This window comes from Mustelus asterias, chromosome 5, assembly GCF_964213995.1.
Source record: "Mustelus asterias chromosome 5, sMusAst1.hap1.1, whole genome shotgun sequence".
Taxonomy (NCBI): Eukaryota; Metazoa; Chordata; class Chondrichthyes; order Carcharhiniformes; family Triakidae; genus Mustelus; species Mustelus asterias.
In genome coordinates, this window is record NC_135805.1 from 74493851 (window position 1) to 74513320 (window position 19470).

Genomic DNA, 19470 nt, shown 5'->3' on the forward strand with positions numbered 1-19470 from the left:
GAGGGAGGTCGTGCCTTACAAATTTGGTGGAGTTTTTTGAGGAAGTGACAAAAACGGTTGACGAAGGAAGTGCCGTGGATGTCGTCTATATGGATTTCAGTAAGGCATTTGACAAAGTCCCACATGGCAGGTTGGTTAAGAAGGTTAAGGCTCATGGGATACAAGGAGAGGTGACTAGATGGGTAGAAAACTGGCTTGGCCACAGGAGACAGAGGCTAACAGTCGAAGGATCTTTTTCCGGCTGGAGGTCTGTGGCCAGTGGTGTTCCGCAGGGCTCTGTACTGGGACCTCTGCTATTTGTGATATATATAAATGATTTGGAAGAAGGTGTAACTGGTGTTATCAGCAAGTTTGCGGATGACATGAAGATAGCTGGACTTGCGGATAGCGATGAACATTGTCAGGCCATACAGCAGGATATAGATAGGCTGGAAAATTGGGCAGAGAAATGGCAGATGGAATTTAATCCAGATAAATGCGAAGTGATGCATTTTGGAAGAACTAATGTAGGGGGGAGTTATACAATAAATGGCAGAGCCATCAAGAGTATAGAAACACAGAAGGACCTAGGTGTGCAAGTCCATTAATCCTTGAAGGTGGCAGCACAGGTGGAGAAGGTGGTGAAGAAGGCATATGGTATGCTTGCCTTTATAGGACGGGGTATAGAGTATAAAAGCTGGAGTCTGATGTTGCAGCTGTATGGAATGCTGGTTAGGCCACATTTGGAGTACTGCATCCAGTTCTGGTCGCCGCACTACCAGAAGGATGTGGAGGCTTTAGAGAGAGTGCAGAAAAGGTTTACCAGGATGTTGCCTGGTATGGAGGGTCTTAGCTATGAGGAGAGATTGGGTAAACTGGGCTTGTTCTCCCTGGAAAGACGGAGAATGAGAGGAGACCTAATAGAGGTGTTCAAAATTATGAAGGGTATAGATAGGGTGAACAGTGGGAAGCTTTTTCCCAGGTCGGAGGTGACGATCACGAGGGGTCACGGGCTCAAGGTGAGAGGGGCGAAGTATAACTCAGATATCAGAGGGACGTTTTTTACACAGAGAGTGGTGGGGGCCTGGAATGTGCTGCCAAGTAGGGTGGTGGAGGCAGACATGCTGGTATCGTTTAAGACTTACCTGGATAGTCACATGAGCAGTCTGGGAATGGAGGGATACGAACGAATGTTCTAGTTGGACCAATGAGCGGCACAGGCTTGGAGGGCCGAAGGGCCTGTTTCCCGTGCTGTACTGTTCTTTGTTCTTTGTATTTGGCTCTTTGAACCTCCTCAGCATTCGATAAGATCATGTAGTTTCAATTCCAATTTTCTGTCTGTCCCCTCACAACACTTGAATCCCTCATCTATCAACACTCCCTTGACTACAAACACATATTGCTTTGCAGGTGTCACATGTCAACTCTGTTTTATGGCAGAAATGATCGGGAATCCACTCCCTTAACATCCTGCTGGTTTGTGATCATAGGCAACAAATCATTCAGATTAATGCTCAGTATCCTAGAAGCTGTCATGATGACTTTATTCTACAGCAATAGGCTGCAGCTACATTTAAAATATCATAGCAAAGCAAAGGGTGGATACTGGAAGTCAAGGGCTGTCCGCTGACAACATGGCTAATGACTCTCAAGCGCAACCCATACACATCTGGAAAACAAACATACAAGTCAAGTCAGGCTGCTACTCAAAATGTGATTGAACAGATCACTTGGGGGTGCTTTTACAACACCTCCACTGCTTAGATCTCTCTGGGCAGTCCTGTGTTACTCAACAGATTGTAAAGTCTTTTCATGGTATGCTGCATACTGCACAGCTTCAGTTTCATGAGGGGCCAGTTTTCCTATCAACTGTATATCAAACAGCTGTGGACAGTGGGAGGAGGAAGAAGAAGTGAGGAGGCCAACCTATACAGGCTGGGGGAATGGAGTACGAAGGCAGGGAAGTCTTGCAACAACTGTACAGGACATCGGTGAGACAGCACCTGGAGTACTTTGTACAGTTTTGGTCTCCTTATGTAAGGAGGGATATATTTGCATTGGAGGCAGTGCAGAGAAGGTTCACTGGGCTGATTCTTGAGATGGAGGGATTGTCTGAGATGGAGGGATTGTCTAATGAAGAAAGGCTGAGCAGATTGGGCCTATACCCCTGGAGTTAATGGGAAGTGATACCATTGAATCTGAGGGGACTTGACAGAGTAGTTGCTGAGTGACCTCATGAGAGAATCTAGAAATAAGGGGCTTAGTTTCAAAATAAGAGATTTCCCAAATAAAACAGAGACGTAGAGGAATTTCTTCTTTCAGCTTATTAATTTTTGGAATTATTTATTCCAGAGAGCAATAGAGACTGGATTACTGAATGTTTTTAAGGCTGAGCTAGAAAGAGTTTTAGTCAAAAGGGAGTCATGTGTTTGTGGTGAGGTGGGTCAGAAATGGAGTTAAAGCCACAATCAGATCAGCTATGATTTTATTGAATGGCGAAGCAGGCTTGAGAGGCTAAGTGTTCTACTCCTGCCACTATTTCTCTATGTTTTTATGGTTGGACTATTCATGAATGTATCCAATTGTAATACTAGTAGCCACAACCCCAATTCCCCACACATTATATTATCTTTGTCAATGACCATAACAGTGCCTGCCTGGACACAATGCAAAAATAAAGGCCACCACCCAATAAACATTCCAAATTCAAATTATAAATGGAATTATGCATAAAAATTTGGTCAAAATTATTTTCAAGAGATAGCTTCAGGATTAGATAAGAAGACAGAGACTGACCAAATTAATACACTACGTAATCAGTAGGGCCGATAGCTGATGGTGACATTGCGAAGCAAGGAACAAATTAATCTTAAGTTTGAAGATGTTCTGAAATCATATAGGGTGTTTGACACAGCAAAGGTTAATGTGGGACTGGAGAAGAGTATCACTCCCAGCATGATATTGTGTCTCATGGCAGTAGACAAGAGGCAGAATTGTATGGAGACATTTGAGCAGGAGTCAACATGGAGTTCACTCCTAGTCTGGGTTATACTTTGTACATATGCTTTTGTTATGGATTACTGACAAACACTGCTCTGCAACCTTATAAGCCTCTGAACCTTTGTGAGACCTACTGAACGAACCCGTACAACAAAGATCATTCCAATTGTAATCAATAGACATAGATTACTATCAGACTCTTGATTCCTGCACCCATTTTCAAGGGCTTTCCAATTTTGCCTCTGGCGATTAAATCTCCAGCAGTTTTTCTGAGTTCCTGGTTCAGAATTGGGTATGTTTGTGAGCAGAATAGAGTGTGATTATTTGGCCCTGGCTGTGTTTTGCTTGACCTTTAATGCTCAAGGTGAGAAATGCCACTGGTAGAATCACATTAGATCAAATATACATGTAAAGAATGAATTTTAAAAATGACTTTTCTGCTTGTTAATAATTTATTCACCCTGTTTGATTTACATAGGCCGAAGGAAAAGTGAGCCCGACAAAATGTGCTATTGCAGCGACTAAAGAATCAGATGAACACAACAAACAGTCAATAGAATGTATTTTAAATGCAATATTACCTCCAAGGTAAACAGATTTTAGTTTACTTCAAATGGTATTCTTGGTTGTATTCAAATTTTAAAAAAGATAATTTAGACAATTTCTTCTACTTTTGTAGTTGTTCTCTCATAACATTGCAAATGGAAAATATATAAATAAAAAGATGGCCCTACAAATACGCTGTGGTTTCTAGATTGGTATTGGCTAAGGCAGGATTTGGTATGAATCATTAAATATTTCATGCAAATTATTTCACGATCAGGTAAATATGCAGAGCAAGTTATATCAGATTGGTAAACCTTATCGCTATGTAATAATTAAGAAATAATGAATATGCTTTACTTTTTGATTGGTTTACTTAACATAAACAGAATAATTTATGTATTCTGCCCTACAGTCCAAAGATGCATCCTTCTCCCTAGTTTCCTGCTTTTTACTAAACCTACTTCCTGCTGTCCAATTGCCTGCCCTGCATCCTTTTTTAAACAAAACAGACCCAATATCAGCTTTTAGTAAAACTAACACTTGTGCTTCCAAATAGATTCTACTTGTTTGATTTTACAATGAATTTAAAAGAAGGGGATATGATCTCATTGGAACATTTTAAATCCTGAAAGGGCTTGATGAGGCAAATTCTGGGAGGATGGATGTTTACCCTGGCTGGAGAGGTGAGAACCTAGTAGTCATTCCCGCTGTGTTAGGAGTATGCCTTTGAGAATTGAGATGCAGAGAAATGTCTTCAATTAGAAGGTTGTGAATCTCTGGAATTCTCTACCTAAGGCGATTGTGAATGCTTAGTCATTGAGCATGCCTTTGAGAATTATGATGAGGAGAAATGTCTTCACTCAGAAGGTTGTGAATTCTCTACCCAAATGGATTGTGAATGCCTACTCATAAAGCCATAGAATCCCTACAGTGCAGAAGGAGGCCATTCAACCCATCGAGCCTACACCGACAACAACCCACCAGGCCCCGCCCCCTCAACCCCACGTATTTACCCTGCTAAATCTCCTGATATCAAGGGACAATTTTAGCATGGTCAGTCCACCTAACCTTTACATTTTTGGACTGTGGGAGGAAACTGGTGCACCCGGAGGAAACCCACACAGACACAGGGAGAACGTGCAAACTCCACATAGACAATCACCCAAGGCCGGAATTGAACCTGGCTCCCTGGTGCTGTGAGGCAGCAGTGATAACCACTGTGTTGCCCTCCGAAGCATATTCAAAACAGAGGTTCATAGATTTTAGTTATTAAGACTATCAAGGCATGTAGCGGCAGGGCAGGGAAGCAGAGTACAAGTCCAGTCATAATCTTATTGATTGCAAAAGCAGGCTCGAGGAGCCTTCTGACATATTCCTTCTCCTATTGTACTGATGTTCTTTTATTCAAAGGTCAAATGATCCCTATTGACTTTGGCACACATCCTGCTTGAAACCTCTTTGACTCTCACTCAATATCAGCAAGACCAAAATCCTCCACGAGCCCTCCCCCAAACAAGCACCTGTATCTTCGGCCACTGCTTACAATTTATATCAATGGCTTGGAAGAAAGGATTGTTTTCAAATTTGCTGATGACACGACGATAGGTAGGAAAGTAAATTGTGAAGTCGACCTAAGAAGGCTATAAAAAGATATAGATGGATTAAGTGAGTGGAAAATATCTGCCAAATGGAGTATAATGTGAAATTGTCCTTTTTGTCAGGAAAAATAAGAAAGAAGCAGATTATGTAAATGGTGAGAGATAGCAGAGCTCTGAGCTACTGGGGGATCTGGGTATCCTAGTGCATGAATCACCGAAGGTTAGAATACAGGTACGGCAAATAATTAGGAAAGCTAATAAAATGTTATCATTTATTGTAAGGGGATTTACAAAAGTAGCAAGGTTATGCTTCAGTTGTACAGGGCACGAGTGAGGCCACATTTGGAGTACTGTGCACAGTATTGGTCACCTTATTTAAGGAAGAATATAAATGCGTTGGAAGCATTTCAGAGAAGTTTGACTAGACTAATACTGAGAATGTGTTAGTTGTCTTATGAGGAAAGGTTGGACAGACTAGGCTTCCGTTCGCTGGAAGAGTTAAAAAGTGACTTGATTGAAACTTGACAGGGTAAATGTGGATGGTTTCTCTTGTGGGAACATCTAGAACTCAGGCATACTGTTTAAAATTAAGGGGTTGCCCATTTAAAACAGAGTAGAGGTAAAAGTTTTTCTCTCAGAAGTTATGAGTCATTGGAACTCTCTTCCTCAAAACGTGGTGGAAGTGGGATAACAAACAAAAAACAAAGAACAATACAACACAGGAACAGGCCCTTTGGCCCTCCAAGCCTGCGCCGCTCACGTGCCCAACTAGACCATTCGTTTGTATCCCTCTATTCCCAGTCTGTTCATGTGGCTATCTAGATAAGTCTTAAACGATCCCAGCGTGTCCGCCTCAATCACCTTGCTTGGCAGTGCATTCCAGGCCCCCACCACCCTCTGTGTAAAATACGTCCCCCTGACATGTGTGTTGAACCTTGCCCCCCTCACCTTGAACCCGTGACCCCTTGTGTTCGTCACCTCCGACCTGGGAAAAAGCTTCCCACTGTTCACCCTATCTATGCCCTTCATAATTTTATACACCTCTATTAGGTTGCCCCTCATCCTCCGTCTTTCCAGGGAGAACAACTCCAGTTTACCCAATCTCTCCTCATAGCTAAGACCCTCCATACCAGGCAACATCCTGGTAAACCTTTTCTGTACTCTCTCCAAAGCCTCCACATCCTTCTGGTAGTGTGACGACCAGAACTGGATGCAGTGTTCCAAGTGTGGCCTAACCATCGTCCTGTACAGCTGCAACATCATATGCCAACTTTTATATTCTATGCCCCGTCCAATAAAGGCAAGCATGCCATATGCCTTCTTGACCACCCTCTCCACCTGTGCTGCCATCTTTAAGGATCTGTGGACTTGTACACCCAGGTCCCTCTGTGTGTCTATACTCCTGATGATTCTGCCATTTATTGTATAGCTCCCCCTTACATTAGATCTACCGAAATGCATGACTTCGCATTTATCTGGATTAAATTCCATCTGCCATTTCTCCGCCCAATGTTCCAGCCTATCTATATCCTGCTGTATTCTCTGACAATGTTCATCACTATCCGCAACTCCAGCAATCTTTGTGTCGTCCGCAAACTTACTGATCACGCCAACTACATCTTCCTCCAAATCATTTATATATATCACAAACAGCAGAGGTCCAAGTACAGAGCCCTGCGGAACACCACGAGTCACAGACCTCCAACCGGAAAAAGACCTCTCCACTGTTACCCTCTGTCTTCTATGGCTAAGCACAGTAAGAAGTCTCACAACACCAGGTTAAAGTCCAACAGTTTTATTTGGTAGCAAATACCATAAGCTTTCGGAGCTTGCTGCTCCTTCGTCAGATGGAGTGGTCTCTGTTCTCCAACAGTGCACAGACACAGAAATCAAGTTACAGAATACTAATTAGAATGCAAATCTCTACAGCCAGCCAGGTCTTAAAAGGTACAGATAATGTGGTTGGAGGGAACATTAAACACAGGTTAAAGAGATGTGTATTGTCTCCAGACAGAACAGCTGGTGAGATTATGCAAAACCAGGGGCAAGCTGTGGGGGTTACTGATAATGTGACATAAATCCAACATCCCGGTTTAGGCCGTCCTCATGTGTGCGGAACTTGGCTATCAGTTTCTGCTCAGCGACTCTGCGCTGTCGTGTGTCGCGAAGGCCGCCTTGGAGAACGCTTACCTGAAGATCCAAGGCTGAATGCCCGTGACTGCTGAAGTGGGGGAGCACTTCAGCAGTCACGGGCATTCAGCCTTGGATCTTCAGGTAAGCGTTCTCCAAGGTGGCCTTCACGACACACGACAGCGCAGAGTTGCTGAGCAGAAACTGATAGCCAAGTTCCGCACACATGAGGACGGCCTAAACCGGGATGTTGGATTTATGTCACATTATCAGTAACCCCCACAGCTTGCCCCTGGTCTTGCATAATCTCACCAGCTGTTCTGTCTGGAGACAATACACATCTCTTTAACCTGTGTTTAATGTTCCCTCCAACCACATTATCTGTACCTTTTAAGACCTGGCTGGCTGTAGAGATTTGCATTCTAATTAGTATTCTGTAACTTGATTTCTATGTCTGTGCACTGTTGGAGAACAGAGACCACTCCATCTGACGAAGGAGCAGCAAGCTCCGAAAGCTTATGTTATTTGCTACCAAATAAACCTGTTGGACTTTAACCTGGTGTTGTGAGACTTCTTACTGTGCTTACCCCAGTCCAACGCAGGCATCTCCACATCATGACTTCTATGGCTAAGCCAGTTCTCCACCCATCTAGCTAGCTCACCTTTTATCCCATGAGATTTAACCTTTTGCACCAGCCTGCCATGAGGGACCTTGTCAAACGCTTTACTAAAGTCCATATAGCCGACATCCACGGCCCTTCCCTCGTCAATCGTTTTTGTCACCTCCTCAAAAAACAACCAAATTTGTGAGGCATGACCTCCCTCGTACAAAACCATGCTGTCTATCGCTAATGAGATTATTCCGTTCTAAATGCGCATATATCCTATCTCTAAGAATCTTCTCCAACAATTTCCCTACCACGGACGTCAAGCTCACCGGCCTATAATTACCCGGGTTATCCTTGCTACCCTTCTTAAAATATCTTTGATCTTTGAATATTTTTAAGACAGTGGTGGATAGATTCTTGGTGAGCAAGGGGTTGATAGGTTATCTGGGGTAGGCGCGCTGCAGATTAGAGATTACTGTCAGATCAGCCTTGATCTTATTAACTGACGGTGGAGGCCTGAGGAGCTGAATGGCCCATTCCTACTCCTTGCTTGTATTGTTATTGAGGGGGAGACATAAGAAGTCTTTGGACATTTCTCATATCTTGGCAGCTATTTTTCTGAAAAGGTCACCATCAAAGTGAAGATCCAGCACAGAATCAACTGTGCCATTGCAGCTTTCTGAAAATTGCACAGCCAGCAGAGATCTCCATTCGAGGACAAGGGTCATTTGGACCCGAAGCATTCACTCTATTTCTCTCCACAGATGCTGCCAGACCTGCTGAGTTTATCCAGAATTTTCTGTTTTTATTTCAGATTTCAGCGGTATTTTAATTTTATACCTTAGATCCTGTCTAGTTACTGACAGTCTGGGAAAATTCCTGCAGAAATCTCAATGACAGTTGGCTGCAACAGTCATGAATTTGGGCCAGTGTCCCTTCTGTTTTTGTTATTGTCTTCTCTCTTTCATTATTTCCTTCTGGGTTTCTATGCACACTTTCTGTGATCATCTTGCACTGAATGGCCAGAATTTAATGAGGGGGTGCAAAGCCTGACAATCACCTCCCCTATGGATGATGTCTGGGAGCCCTGAGAAAATTAAGTCCCCAGTTGGCAGTGGGAACCTTGCTGCCAGGGTTCCCAGCATCATGGGGGACTTTCAATTGCAGGACTTCTCCGAGTAGGGTAGGACCCTTGCCCCTGAGACCATTCAGATGGCAGCTCCCTGGGAGCAGTGGCTACTGCCAGTAATACTGCCAGTAATACATTTCAGTCTTCATGGTGTTCAACATGGAGTGGTAGCAGGATGGGAGTTGCCAGGAGGGGGATTGGAGGAAAGGGCAGGTTTTCGCTCTCGGTGACTGCCCCAATTTCCAATCAGGTACTGTGCACCTTTGAATGAGGAACTACCCTCCCTCACTGCAAACCTTCCCATCTCAGATTTAATCTGGGGGGAAGGGGGGGGGGGCGGTTGGGTGTGGAACCACAAAATGGATGGTTTCCTACCCTGGCACCTGTCTCACTTGGTTAAACTGCCTTGGAACCCACTTTTGAGGGTGGTTGGGTCATTAAATTTCACCCATTGTGTCTCTTTCTTTCTCTGTCAAATGTTTTCTATTGTTGTTACCAAGATAAATGTCTGAATTAATTCACTTCTTCTAAAGTAACCTTTTATTAAGATTATATTGGAGTGGGGTGCAGATTTATACATCTGTTAATATGCTCGGTTTGTGCAGAGGGACCCTTTAAATGTGATAGCCGGATTACAGAAGGCCTGAGGTCACGGCGGGGTGGGTGAAGCAAAGGCCACCCGCCAACAATCTGACGTGAAAACTGTGCCTCTCACTTTTCTTAACAAAGTGACACATGATCCCACGGAAATGGCCGCCATTGCCTTCGGCGAGTCAAATGCCGATTATGCCCCCCTGCTTTTGGACTTTGCCGATTTCACAAAAACTCCTGGCCAGTACCTTAACACATCAGAGGAATGATTAAATATTGTCATGAAAAAGAATCCAAATTACACGCTGAAAATGGTGACAAAATGCACATTAAGAAATCAGCAAAATAACACTTTACTGTTTGAAAAGCAATAAGAGTGCTGAATCTTTCAATAGTCCATCTGAACAGAGTCTCAGAGGAAACATTAAATTTTAACTACTTTGTTATAAATATGGATATATGATGTGATGGATTGGGAAGCAAAATACCCCCTAAAAGGAGCTTGAAAATAAAATCAAGGCTGTGATTTATTCCTTTCTGTAAATGGGAATCTTTTGAGCGAGTAAAGTAAGTATGTTTTAGTTGGATGTTTTCTCATGAATGTGAAATTTGAGCCAGTCAGTCATGCTTCATTACTTACGGATATATTAGACAGCTATTAGACACAAAATTCCCATCATTCACCATAGCATCAGCACAGGATCCATGGAAATCCCAAATAATCTGTGTAAGTGGTGTCCAGAGTTTCAGTGGATCTTCTGACAAAGATGTAGTGGACAATTGATAATACCCTGCAGAAAGTCAACCCCAAAGCTTTTAATAACCATTGGCTATATGGCAAAAAGAATGGATAATGGAGGAAAAATACCAATGCACAACCATGTGATTTAATAGTATAACATCCTTTACTGTTTAACTCAATATGTCACCTCTTCCCTTGCCTGTAAAGACTTCAACATGTTTTCTATATTAAAGGCATTCTATACTATTGCTGTAAAGTTGCTTTCTTTTAGCGTTCGTGCTGCCAAAAATGAACTCTTCTGTGTTGCAAAAGGAAAACAGTTGGTTTATTGCATCATCTTCCAGAGTTGACTGATGTTTATTGTGTCCCATTATGAAAATTGCTGAAGCAACATTAATATTGGTGCATAGGCTGGAACGTTTTCAATCTTACAGAACTTGACTAAATCTTTAGGGTATATACAGGGATAATTTCAGCCAACCTGGCTGGGAAAACACTACGGTGACTGCGGGATGAGAATGTTGTCATTTAATATATCTTCCTTTCTCCAGACAATGGTCAAAGGATGGGAATCTGTGGATTCAATATATATCTACCGTTCCAGCCACACGAACAGATGTGATAAATTTGCAGGACCAATTAGATCGGAAACTGCAACAAAGGCAAGCTCGGATGACTGGCATTTGCCCTGTTCGCCGGGAATTATATGCACAATGCCTTGGTAAGAGAACTAACAATGAAAGTAATGACCACTGATTGCCTGGTTGTCAACTCTAAAAGACTTGTTTCTCAATTAAACAGATGTCAGCGTTCCAAAGATTAGCCCAATAAGACTGATATTTTGCATGATACATAAAGAAGGGTTTCCATGCATCATGTTAATTTGCTACTGTATAGAAAAGGTTAAATAAATCAAAAACTTTCATGTTTCGTGAAGATATATGACTTTTCCACATATTGCGGGCAATTCTCCCAAAAGTGCTGAATTGGCGGGAAAATTGTTCTAAATCCTGACTGTTCTGACAGTTCAGCTTCTCACCTGAATCTCCGCACTCTGTGCATTGAAGAGGTCCCAGTTGAGGATCTCATTAAAAACCCAGGGGCCTATTCGTGCCGGAGTTTGACAGTTCTGGAGCTCTGCTCATGTGTAGTGGCCCCAAACTGTCAAACTCCCGTTTGCCGGCCAGCCCGATTGCTGGCCAGCCCGGGACCCCCACAGTGCTACCCCTCCAGCCAGCCCCCCCCCCCCCACAGCCAGATTGCGGCCCCCACAACAATTCTCGGACCAGACCTGACCCCCTCCTCTCCCGGAGTGCCCCGATGGGCAGATCCCCCTCCCCCCCCCACTGCTGACCCTCCCCCCCCCCAGAGGCAGCCCCTCCCACCCCCTCCAGCCCGCCCCAATTGCTGCCCTCCCTCCATCCCAGTCTGATCCCAATTCAGAGTGGCAGCAGGACCCCCACCCCACCAATTGCACCTAGGCCCCACCCCCCCCTTGGCACTGCCAAGATGCCCCCTGGGCATGGGCACTTTGCCCCTTGGGCAGTGCCAGGGGCAGAGGCTGGCACTGCCAGAGTGCCCATGTCCAGGGGGCACCACCTTCCCCCCCCCCGCTGCTTGACCCCCTGGGGGGCCTCGATTGCCCTCCATTCTGACGGGAGTCTCCCGCTAGTTCCCCGAACGTGGGGAGCTAGTCTGAACCCTGCTGGAATGAAGTACTCCTAGCGGGTGGGAGATTCAATCGGGACCTGAAAGGTCCTGACAATTAACAAATCTACATATTTAAAATAGATTACAAACAGATGTAACAGTTTTCAGCATGGTCTGGCCGGGGACTGTTCGCCGGCTTCTGGGAGATGCACATGTGTTCCTGGCGCATGCACAAATCCCTGTTCAAGGCCGCAGGTGCGCGTCTCCTGGCCGGACCCACCAGAAAGGTGGCGGGCCGCAATGGGAGAATCGTGGTCATTATTTTAAAATTGATAGTAGTTGATGCTGTAACTTATGACTACTTCAGTGTTTTAACATTGTTTTTGACTTGAATTATTTTACAGATGAACTCATTAGACAGGTCACCATCAATTGTCCAGAACGTGGATTGTTGCTTCTTAGAATTCGTAACGAACTTCTCATGACCCTTGAAACTCATGAGAGCTTGTATGAAAGCAGTGTTGCATTTGGCTTGAGGAAGGCTCTGCAAGGAGATCTAGAAAAGATTCACCTGCGAAATCATGTAAATTGTTATGACAAGGACTATGGATGGCATTTAATCAGAGCAACGGATTCTCACCCACTGGCTGGTCAGCTGGCGAGAACCCTCCTTTGGGGAAGGCCTACCGTGTGAAGTGCCCAGTGGCAGAACTTCCCTGGGATTAAGGACCCTGGGGGCGGAAATCTCACTTTCCGAGGGCTACTAGTCAGTCAAAAGCTGGCAGATGCCCATTGTAGCTGTGCCAACTGGAGCAGTAGCAGCTGTGAGAAAGTCACCCACCAGAGGCCCAGACCTGAATTTTCACAAAGCCAGCAGAACTCCACACTTCAGCCAAGTGTGGAGTCCCGCTGGCGCCAGAGCCCTGATTCTGAAATCCCCAGCCTCGAACCCAGCCCCCAACTATCACTTTCAGCCTAAAAGTTGCTTTTACTATGGCACAGTCCTCAGCTATTTTTGAATGGCTGCTGGATGACCAATGGAAATTCTTACCAGTGCAGCCACTGAGGCACTCTCTGTTTTATACGTACTTAATCAAATAGGACTACTTACAGGCAATTGGAGGCTGAACTGACATGTTTATGTTTACATTACGCAGATTAACAATGTTACAACTTGAAGCAATGGCTATTCAGGATTGGGGAGATGCCATTAAAATGTTCTGTATAATCTAACACTATCTTAAATATTGTCAAGAGGCTGCATGCCTCAGAATGAATTATAAATAGTTATAAATGTAACCCTTGCTAGTCACGTTTACTAAGCCAATTGGGAAACCCAGCAGTTAAAGAGAGTTGAGGACGGCTGAATCCTGGAGTGAATGGTTTTTCCACAAATTTACTAGATCCAGTTTATCTACTTCCAACTCTCTCCTGCCTCCAAAGCTGCCAATCTCCTCCTCTACCACCGACTCTTCTGATCTCACCCCTATACTGACTTTTCCAATCTCTTCACAGAGGCCTCTGATCTCCTTCTCCCCAGAAAAGCCCTTCCAGTCTCCTGAATAACCAACCCTTCTGATCTACTCCAGAAACACTGACCTCTCCCACCCTCTCTGCTCCCTGGCTGTGGCCTAGTGTCAAAGGCTGACCCACCTGTGAATGAGACAACCCTCAATCTGCTGCAGCTGGGAAATGGAGTGAAAATGTATTAAATTTGTCAGGGCCTACCAGGTGGCCTGCCTTTAAATAACACTGCCCCACACCATTCTCCTGCCCTCCTTTGAGCTACTATGCAGCTTGTATTGTGAGATGTATTATAATTTTGAAAAATAATAGTTTTGGTCAAGTGCCAGTATAATGGGAATCCTCTGTATTTGTGACTGGACATTGGAAATTCTCTACTCAGTTGTCAGTATTTGTGGTGAACTCCTGTAAAGCCTACCGATTCTGTACTGCCTAGGTTATAATGTGCTGAATCCTCCATGGAGTGGAAATCCCAGTCGGATTGCCACTCCTCTCCTTTTCCCATACATTAGTCTGCAGATGCACATTTCTCACACAGGCCTCTAATGTGGACCTGCGCAGCTGCTCCTGGAGTCCCTTCAGTGCAACATAGCAGCCTCAGGGGAAGCAAAGCCATGTACCCTTTTGTTTTGGGGGGAGCAAGTGGATAGCAAGCTATTCATTGTCTGCACCCCTCCAGTGACCAGCTGAAGCTTTGCAGTTTAAAATTGACCTTTATTTTGTACTAATAGCAAGGGCCACGGTATTCCAGCTAGTGGCAAAAAGTAGAGTTCTGATCCAGGATTACACAGACTGTTATACTTTTGGATTGGGTTATATGAAATTCGCATATACAAATCAAAGATGTACATTTGTTATTGATTATTTATGTTCAATCTCAACTATCGATTAGGGTTACATCATGCATAGGGTACGAGTACAACTACCAATCATAACATATATACATCTACTTGATTATAATATCCAATTGGTGTAAAGGCCCTTACATGTTATGTAGTCTAATTTACTACCAGCCACAATTAATTGGTATCCACAAGTCAGACACAAGTTTTCTAAGGAGCAAAGTGCCAATGCTCAGGGGGCACCTTGGCTCATCGGGGATAGAGTCGTGCCAGAGTGGTGGGGCCTAGGGGCGATCAGTGGGGATGGGGGGGTCCCACTGCCATCCTGTAGTCGGGATTGGTGAGGGAAGGAGTGAAGCCAACAATCTGAAGGGGGCAGGGTAAGCTGGGGGGATAGTTAGCCTGCTGGGGGGGGGGGGGGTCGATAGTTAGCCTGCTGGAGGGAATAGCTGTTGGGGGGGGGGGGAATCGGTAGGTGGGGGGGTTGGAGATTGGGGCTGGCAGGGAGGGGGGGGTTCGGTGCTGGGCCCGGAAATGGTCGGGGGGCCAGCGATCGAGCTGGCTAGCAATCGGGAGGACGGCAGTGTGGGGCCACTGCACATGTGCCAATCTCGGCACTGACAGATTGGTGCATGCGCAGTGGCCCGCTCAACCTGCTGATTTCAGCCTCTCCAGCGGGAATAGGCCTCGCCTTCTGAAATTTGATGATATTCACACTGGTGGCCTCTGCAGTGCACAGAGTGTAGGAGATTATTCTCCGAACTCCCACTGAAAAAACAACAGTGTGAATTACTGCAGTTTTCACGTGAATTCGACACTTAGAATTTTTTTGGGAGAATTCCGCCCCAGTTTTTTAAAAAAAGGGCAATAAGTTGTTGCAAGTTTTTTTCTTAAAACGAGAGCAAAGAGAACACAGAGCAGTGTTTTGAGTGGAAAAATAAAAAATAATGCCTGAAATACTTGGTCTCTATAGAGTAGGAAAGTGAAGAGGCTGAGGTAGCTGTCCCTGCACTGAGAGACTGCAGGCAGCAAATTCTCAAAGAAAATCCTCCACCTGTTTAGAAGACAGTCTGAGGATGTGGAGAATGGGGCAGCCAGTGGGCTGCCGAACTCTGTTGATTTTTTCCTTGTGAATAAGTACCCTATGTGTTTCTGATGAAGTCTGTAGCACGCATCATTACAGTAAGTGTGTAAGGTGATGAGGGATTAGAGTGGGCTGCGGGCTTTGGGTGTTCTGGGATGCAGGTGTGTAGTTGGCAGGTGGCAGTAGTGGGTGGGTAGTTGGGTGGTCGGAGAGTGTGTAGTCTGAGGCTTTGGGAGTTGGCCATAGAGTAGTCGGGGAGGAGGGTGTAGTTAGGGTGTTCAGTCGGGGGGGCGGGGGGTGGGGGGGTGGGGTTGGTGGGTCAGTAGTATAGTTACACAGGAGTTAGAACTAATTTCTGCTAAGAGAGTCAAATGTCTTCATCTTTAAATCAGAGCTTCGGAGGATTCCAGCCACAGGATATTTGCCCAACAGAAGTTGAAAATTCCCAGGCATCTTCGGTGCAGCTATCTTCTGGGGTACACCCCTCCTGAGAATGGAAGATCTGTGTCAGAGTGGCAGAGAAAGATATTGGGAGTCTTGATGCTAGTATCATTGAGATGGCTGCAATCTAACTTGTACTTTATTGTTGAAGCAGTATAACTGTGGTCTTTCTTTACAAGTCACCTGCAAAAAAAATTGGAAAATCTTTTACTATACAACAATTTTTAATTCTCTCTTCCAATAGATTCGTGCTCTTGAACATGAAATCAACGATCTTCAAAGTGAACTTAGTGAAATTAAAGCTAAATATGAAGCAGCTGAAAAACGAGCTGCTGAGAGGAAAATGTTGGATGACAAGAGACATTCAGAGGAAGCTCTTGTCTTTAGAAAGACCAATCAACAACTGAAGGTAAAGTAATGAATTCCAAATGCAATGTTGCTTAAGATTCCCTGAACTATTCTGTACTGACATGAAAGCAGTTCTTACATTTTATGACCATGAACACTTCATGTTCACTGCTTCCCTTTGTTTCCAGTAAGGTCTGTGGAACTCGCTGCTGGGGGAGGTAGTGGAAGCAGATACAATAGTGACTTTTAAGGGGCGTCTTGACAAGTACATAAATAGGATGGGAATGGAGGGATATGGTCCCCAGAAGGGTAGGGGGTTTTAATTAAGTCGGACAGCATGGTCTGTGCAGGCTTGGAGCGCCGAAGGGCCTGTTCCTGCGCTGTAATTTTCTTTGTTTTTGTCTGCAAGGGTCAATTGAGTCAAATTTTGAGCTTTCTTCACAGCTTAAACACTTTAATGTTGTGAAAGCCACTTAAGGTGTGCAACATTGTTTTACAATTTCCTCCCCAAACTCATTATCATCCTCCCAAACCTCCTTCCTGGCCTCTTTCTTGAATACCAACCCAACCCCCCCCACCCCCACTCACCCTTTCCCCCACTGCAAGCCCTGACCCCAGCCGGATCTATGTGTCAAGTCTGGATTTCCTGGCATTTGGAAATGCTTGTAGTTCCAGCAGTGGTTACTGGTGAGTAACCAGCGGGACCCCGCCACCCCCACTGATTGCCTCAGGCCCTGCCCCCTTGGCACTGCCCCATGCCTGATGAGCAGTGCCAAGATGCTCCTGGGCATTGGCACTTTGCCCCTTGGACAGTACCAGGGTGCCAATGCCCAGGGGGCGCCACCAGCCCCACTGCCCGACCCCCTGGGGGGGCTCTGACTGCCCCCCCCCTTCACTTCAGTGGGGTTGGGCCGCTAGTTCTCCAAAAGCGGGTAATCCCCGCTGGAGTGAAATACTCTGGCAGGATGGGAGATGCTAGCAGGCCCAGAGACTTCAGCTGGGCCCGCTAATTGTATTTAAAATTCTATTACAATGACCATGTAAATGGTCTTTGCGCCTCCCCACTGATTTCCAGCACGGTGCAGACGCCACTGGAAATCCGGCACTGGGAGATGCAAGCAGGGCGCGAATGCAGCGCAACGGGATGAGAGAATCGTGGCCACTGGGTGGGATTTTATGGCCTTGCTTGTCTGGAAACTGTAAAATCCCACCCAAGGTCAATGGACCTTCTCATTGTCCGCCCCTTGCCTGCTCCGATTCCTACTGCGGGCGGGGCGGTAAAATTCCGGCCATTGTGTTGCTTCCCCAGGAATTAGTGCTGGAAGGATGGCTGTTTTTGATTACATATCAATGGCTTGGACTTGGGGAAACAGGCACAATTTTTAAGTTTGCAGATGACTTGGGAATGTAGTAAATAGGGAGTAAGTAGTGATAGACATCAAGAGGGCATACACAGGCTAGTGGAATGGGCAGACACATGCCAGGTGAAATTCAAAGCAGTAAAGTGTAAGCTGATTTGGCCACAGATTGCCCTGTGGAGAGATTCCCCCTCCACAATGGTATTCCAACAACCATGGCCGTTTTTAATTTTCAAATTGTTGAAGTTGCTTAGAAGATAGATACCTCCAGATGGAAGGTATCTCCCTCGCTTGTAACAGCAGGCTGCAGCTCCTTTCATGCCAGAGTGCCTCCTTTTGACCCTCCAACATCCTCCTTCATTTGATGGTGAGCATGCCCTCTGGTCAATAATTGGCCAATCCAAGAAAAATCCGTGTCAGGTGACTGCTTTTGACATGGTGTGGGTTTACGATCTGCATTTGACCCTGATATTGGCATCCTGGTCCAAAATGCAAAATTCAGTCCATGGTTCCAAATCATCAAAATATCCCTGCAGCTGATATATTCATCAAGTGTTTTCATATGCTGTGTCCTGCACAATAACAATTATGTTTTCTTTTACACAGCTACAACTCGAAGGCGTTATTACTTTCAGAAGATGAAATGCGCCCTGCTTTGAACCCTTACATGTAGGGCAGCATTACATTTAATATACCTTTCATCAGTGGTTCTGTTTTAATGCCTCACATTGCAAGGAACAGGAAAATTCCATATGCACCAATGTAATTTAAATATACTAATTAAGAGTGGCAAAGTTAGTTTTTATAACTTATAATGTTTACCAGAAATCTTTCATTAAAATATTAGTATTATGGATATTGGTTTATTATCTTACAATAAAATGGTGACCATCAACCTGCTTTAAATAAGATTGTAAGAATCACTTGTCTATTTATTATTAATGTTTGAGATGCAAATATCACTGGCACTGCCCAACGCTAGTTGCTCTGAGAAAGTGGTTGCAGGGATTATTATAACTGCATGGATTGCTAGGCCACTGAAAAAGATAATTAAGAGTCAACAGCATTGGATACACAAAGCTCTGACTAAGTAATGGCCATTAGAAAACCAGTTGGATTTTTACGACAACCCAACATGCTTCGTTTAGCTGATACAGCTTTTAAACGTTTTTCTACACTGAATTCAAAGTTCTCAGACTGCCATAGAGGGTTTTAAACTGTCATTTTCTGGAGTCCAGGCTTCTGAAATATTAGTTTAGAAACACAACTCTACATTACCATATGAGAATGATGTACAGAAAAAAAATTATTTGGTTTATTGAAGCCCATACAGTCATGTGTTACACATCATAATTATATACCCAATGCCCACTAGCAACCATGTAGTTGTTGTTTCTCTTCCTGCACTTAGTGGTGCACAAGGCAGACTTTCACCTTTTTCCATTGCGAGCTTCTTCCTAGAACAGGTCACTAACCTGTTGCCAGAGGCTTATAGCTTGAGCGGCACCACTCTGCATCAAGCATGGCTGACCAGGAATCTCTTGCATTCTTAGCACCTGCCATGGGTGTGTTGGAAGGATTTTGTTGGTTGATGCTCAGCCTGTTTGGTTGCATTATGAATGTACCTTCCTTGGCCATCCTGGGGTCCTTTGGGTGGGACTCGAACCCAGAGCTCCTGGCTCTGAGACAGGGTTGCTACCTACTGCACCACAAAGCCTCTCTCAGCCATGTAATACTGTTGTCTAAAAACTGTAATCTGATTAAAATGTAAACTATGTAAGAATGGAATGTGTTCCTAGTGTAAACACCATGCTAAGGAATGAATGAGGAGTGCAGGAGAGTGTGCCAGGAGCAGCATCAGGCATCCCTAAAAATGAGATATCAACCTGGTGAAGCTACA

General features: G+C 44.7%; 1 protein-coding gene across 1 annotated transcript in view; it reads left to right on the top strand.

The window, feature by feature from the left end:
- The window catches only part of LOC144493980 (axonemal dynein light intermediate polypeptide 1-like), a 50620-nt gene extending 32408 nt beyond the window's left edge, over nt 1-18212 (top strand). Inside the window, exons 5-9 of the mRNA XM_078213554.1 lie at nt 3458-3567; nt 10875-11044; nt 12378-12556; nt 16109-16273; nt 18177-18212. Of these exons, the coding sequence (XP_078069680.1) occupies nt 3458-3567; nt 10875-11044; nt 12378-12556; nt 16109-16273; nt 18177-18212 (660 nt within the window). The remainder of the gene's footprint in view (nt 1-3457; nt 3568-10874; nt 11045-12377; nt 12557-16108; nt 16274-18176) is intronic.
- Nucleotides 18213-19470: the final 1258 nt, after the last annotated feature.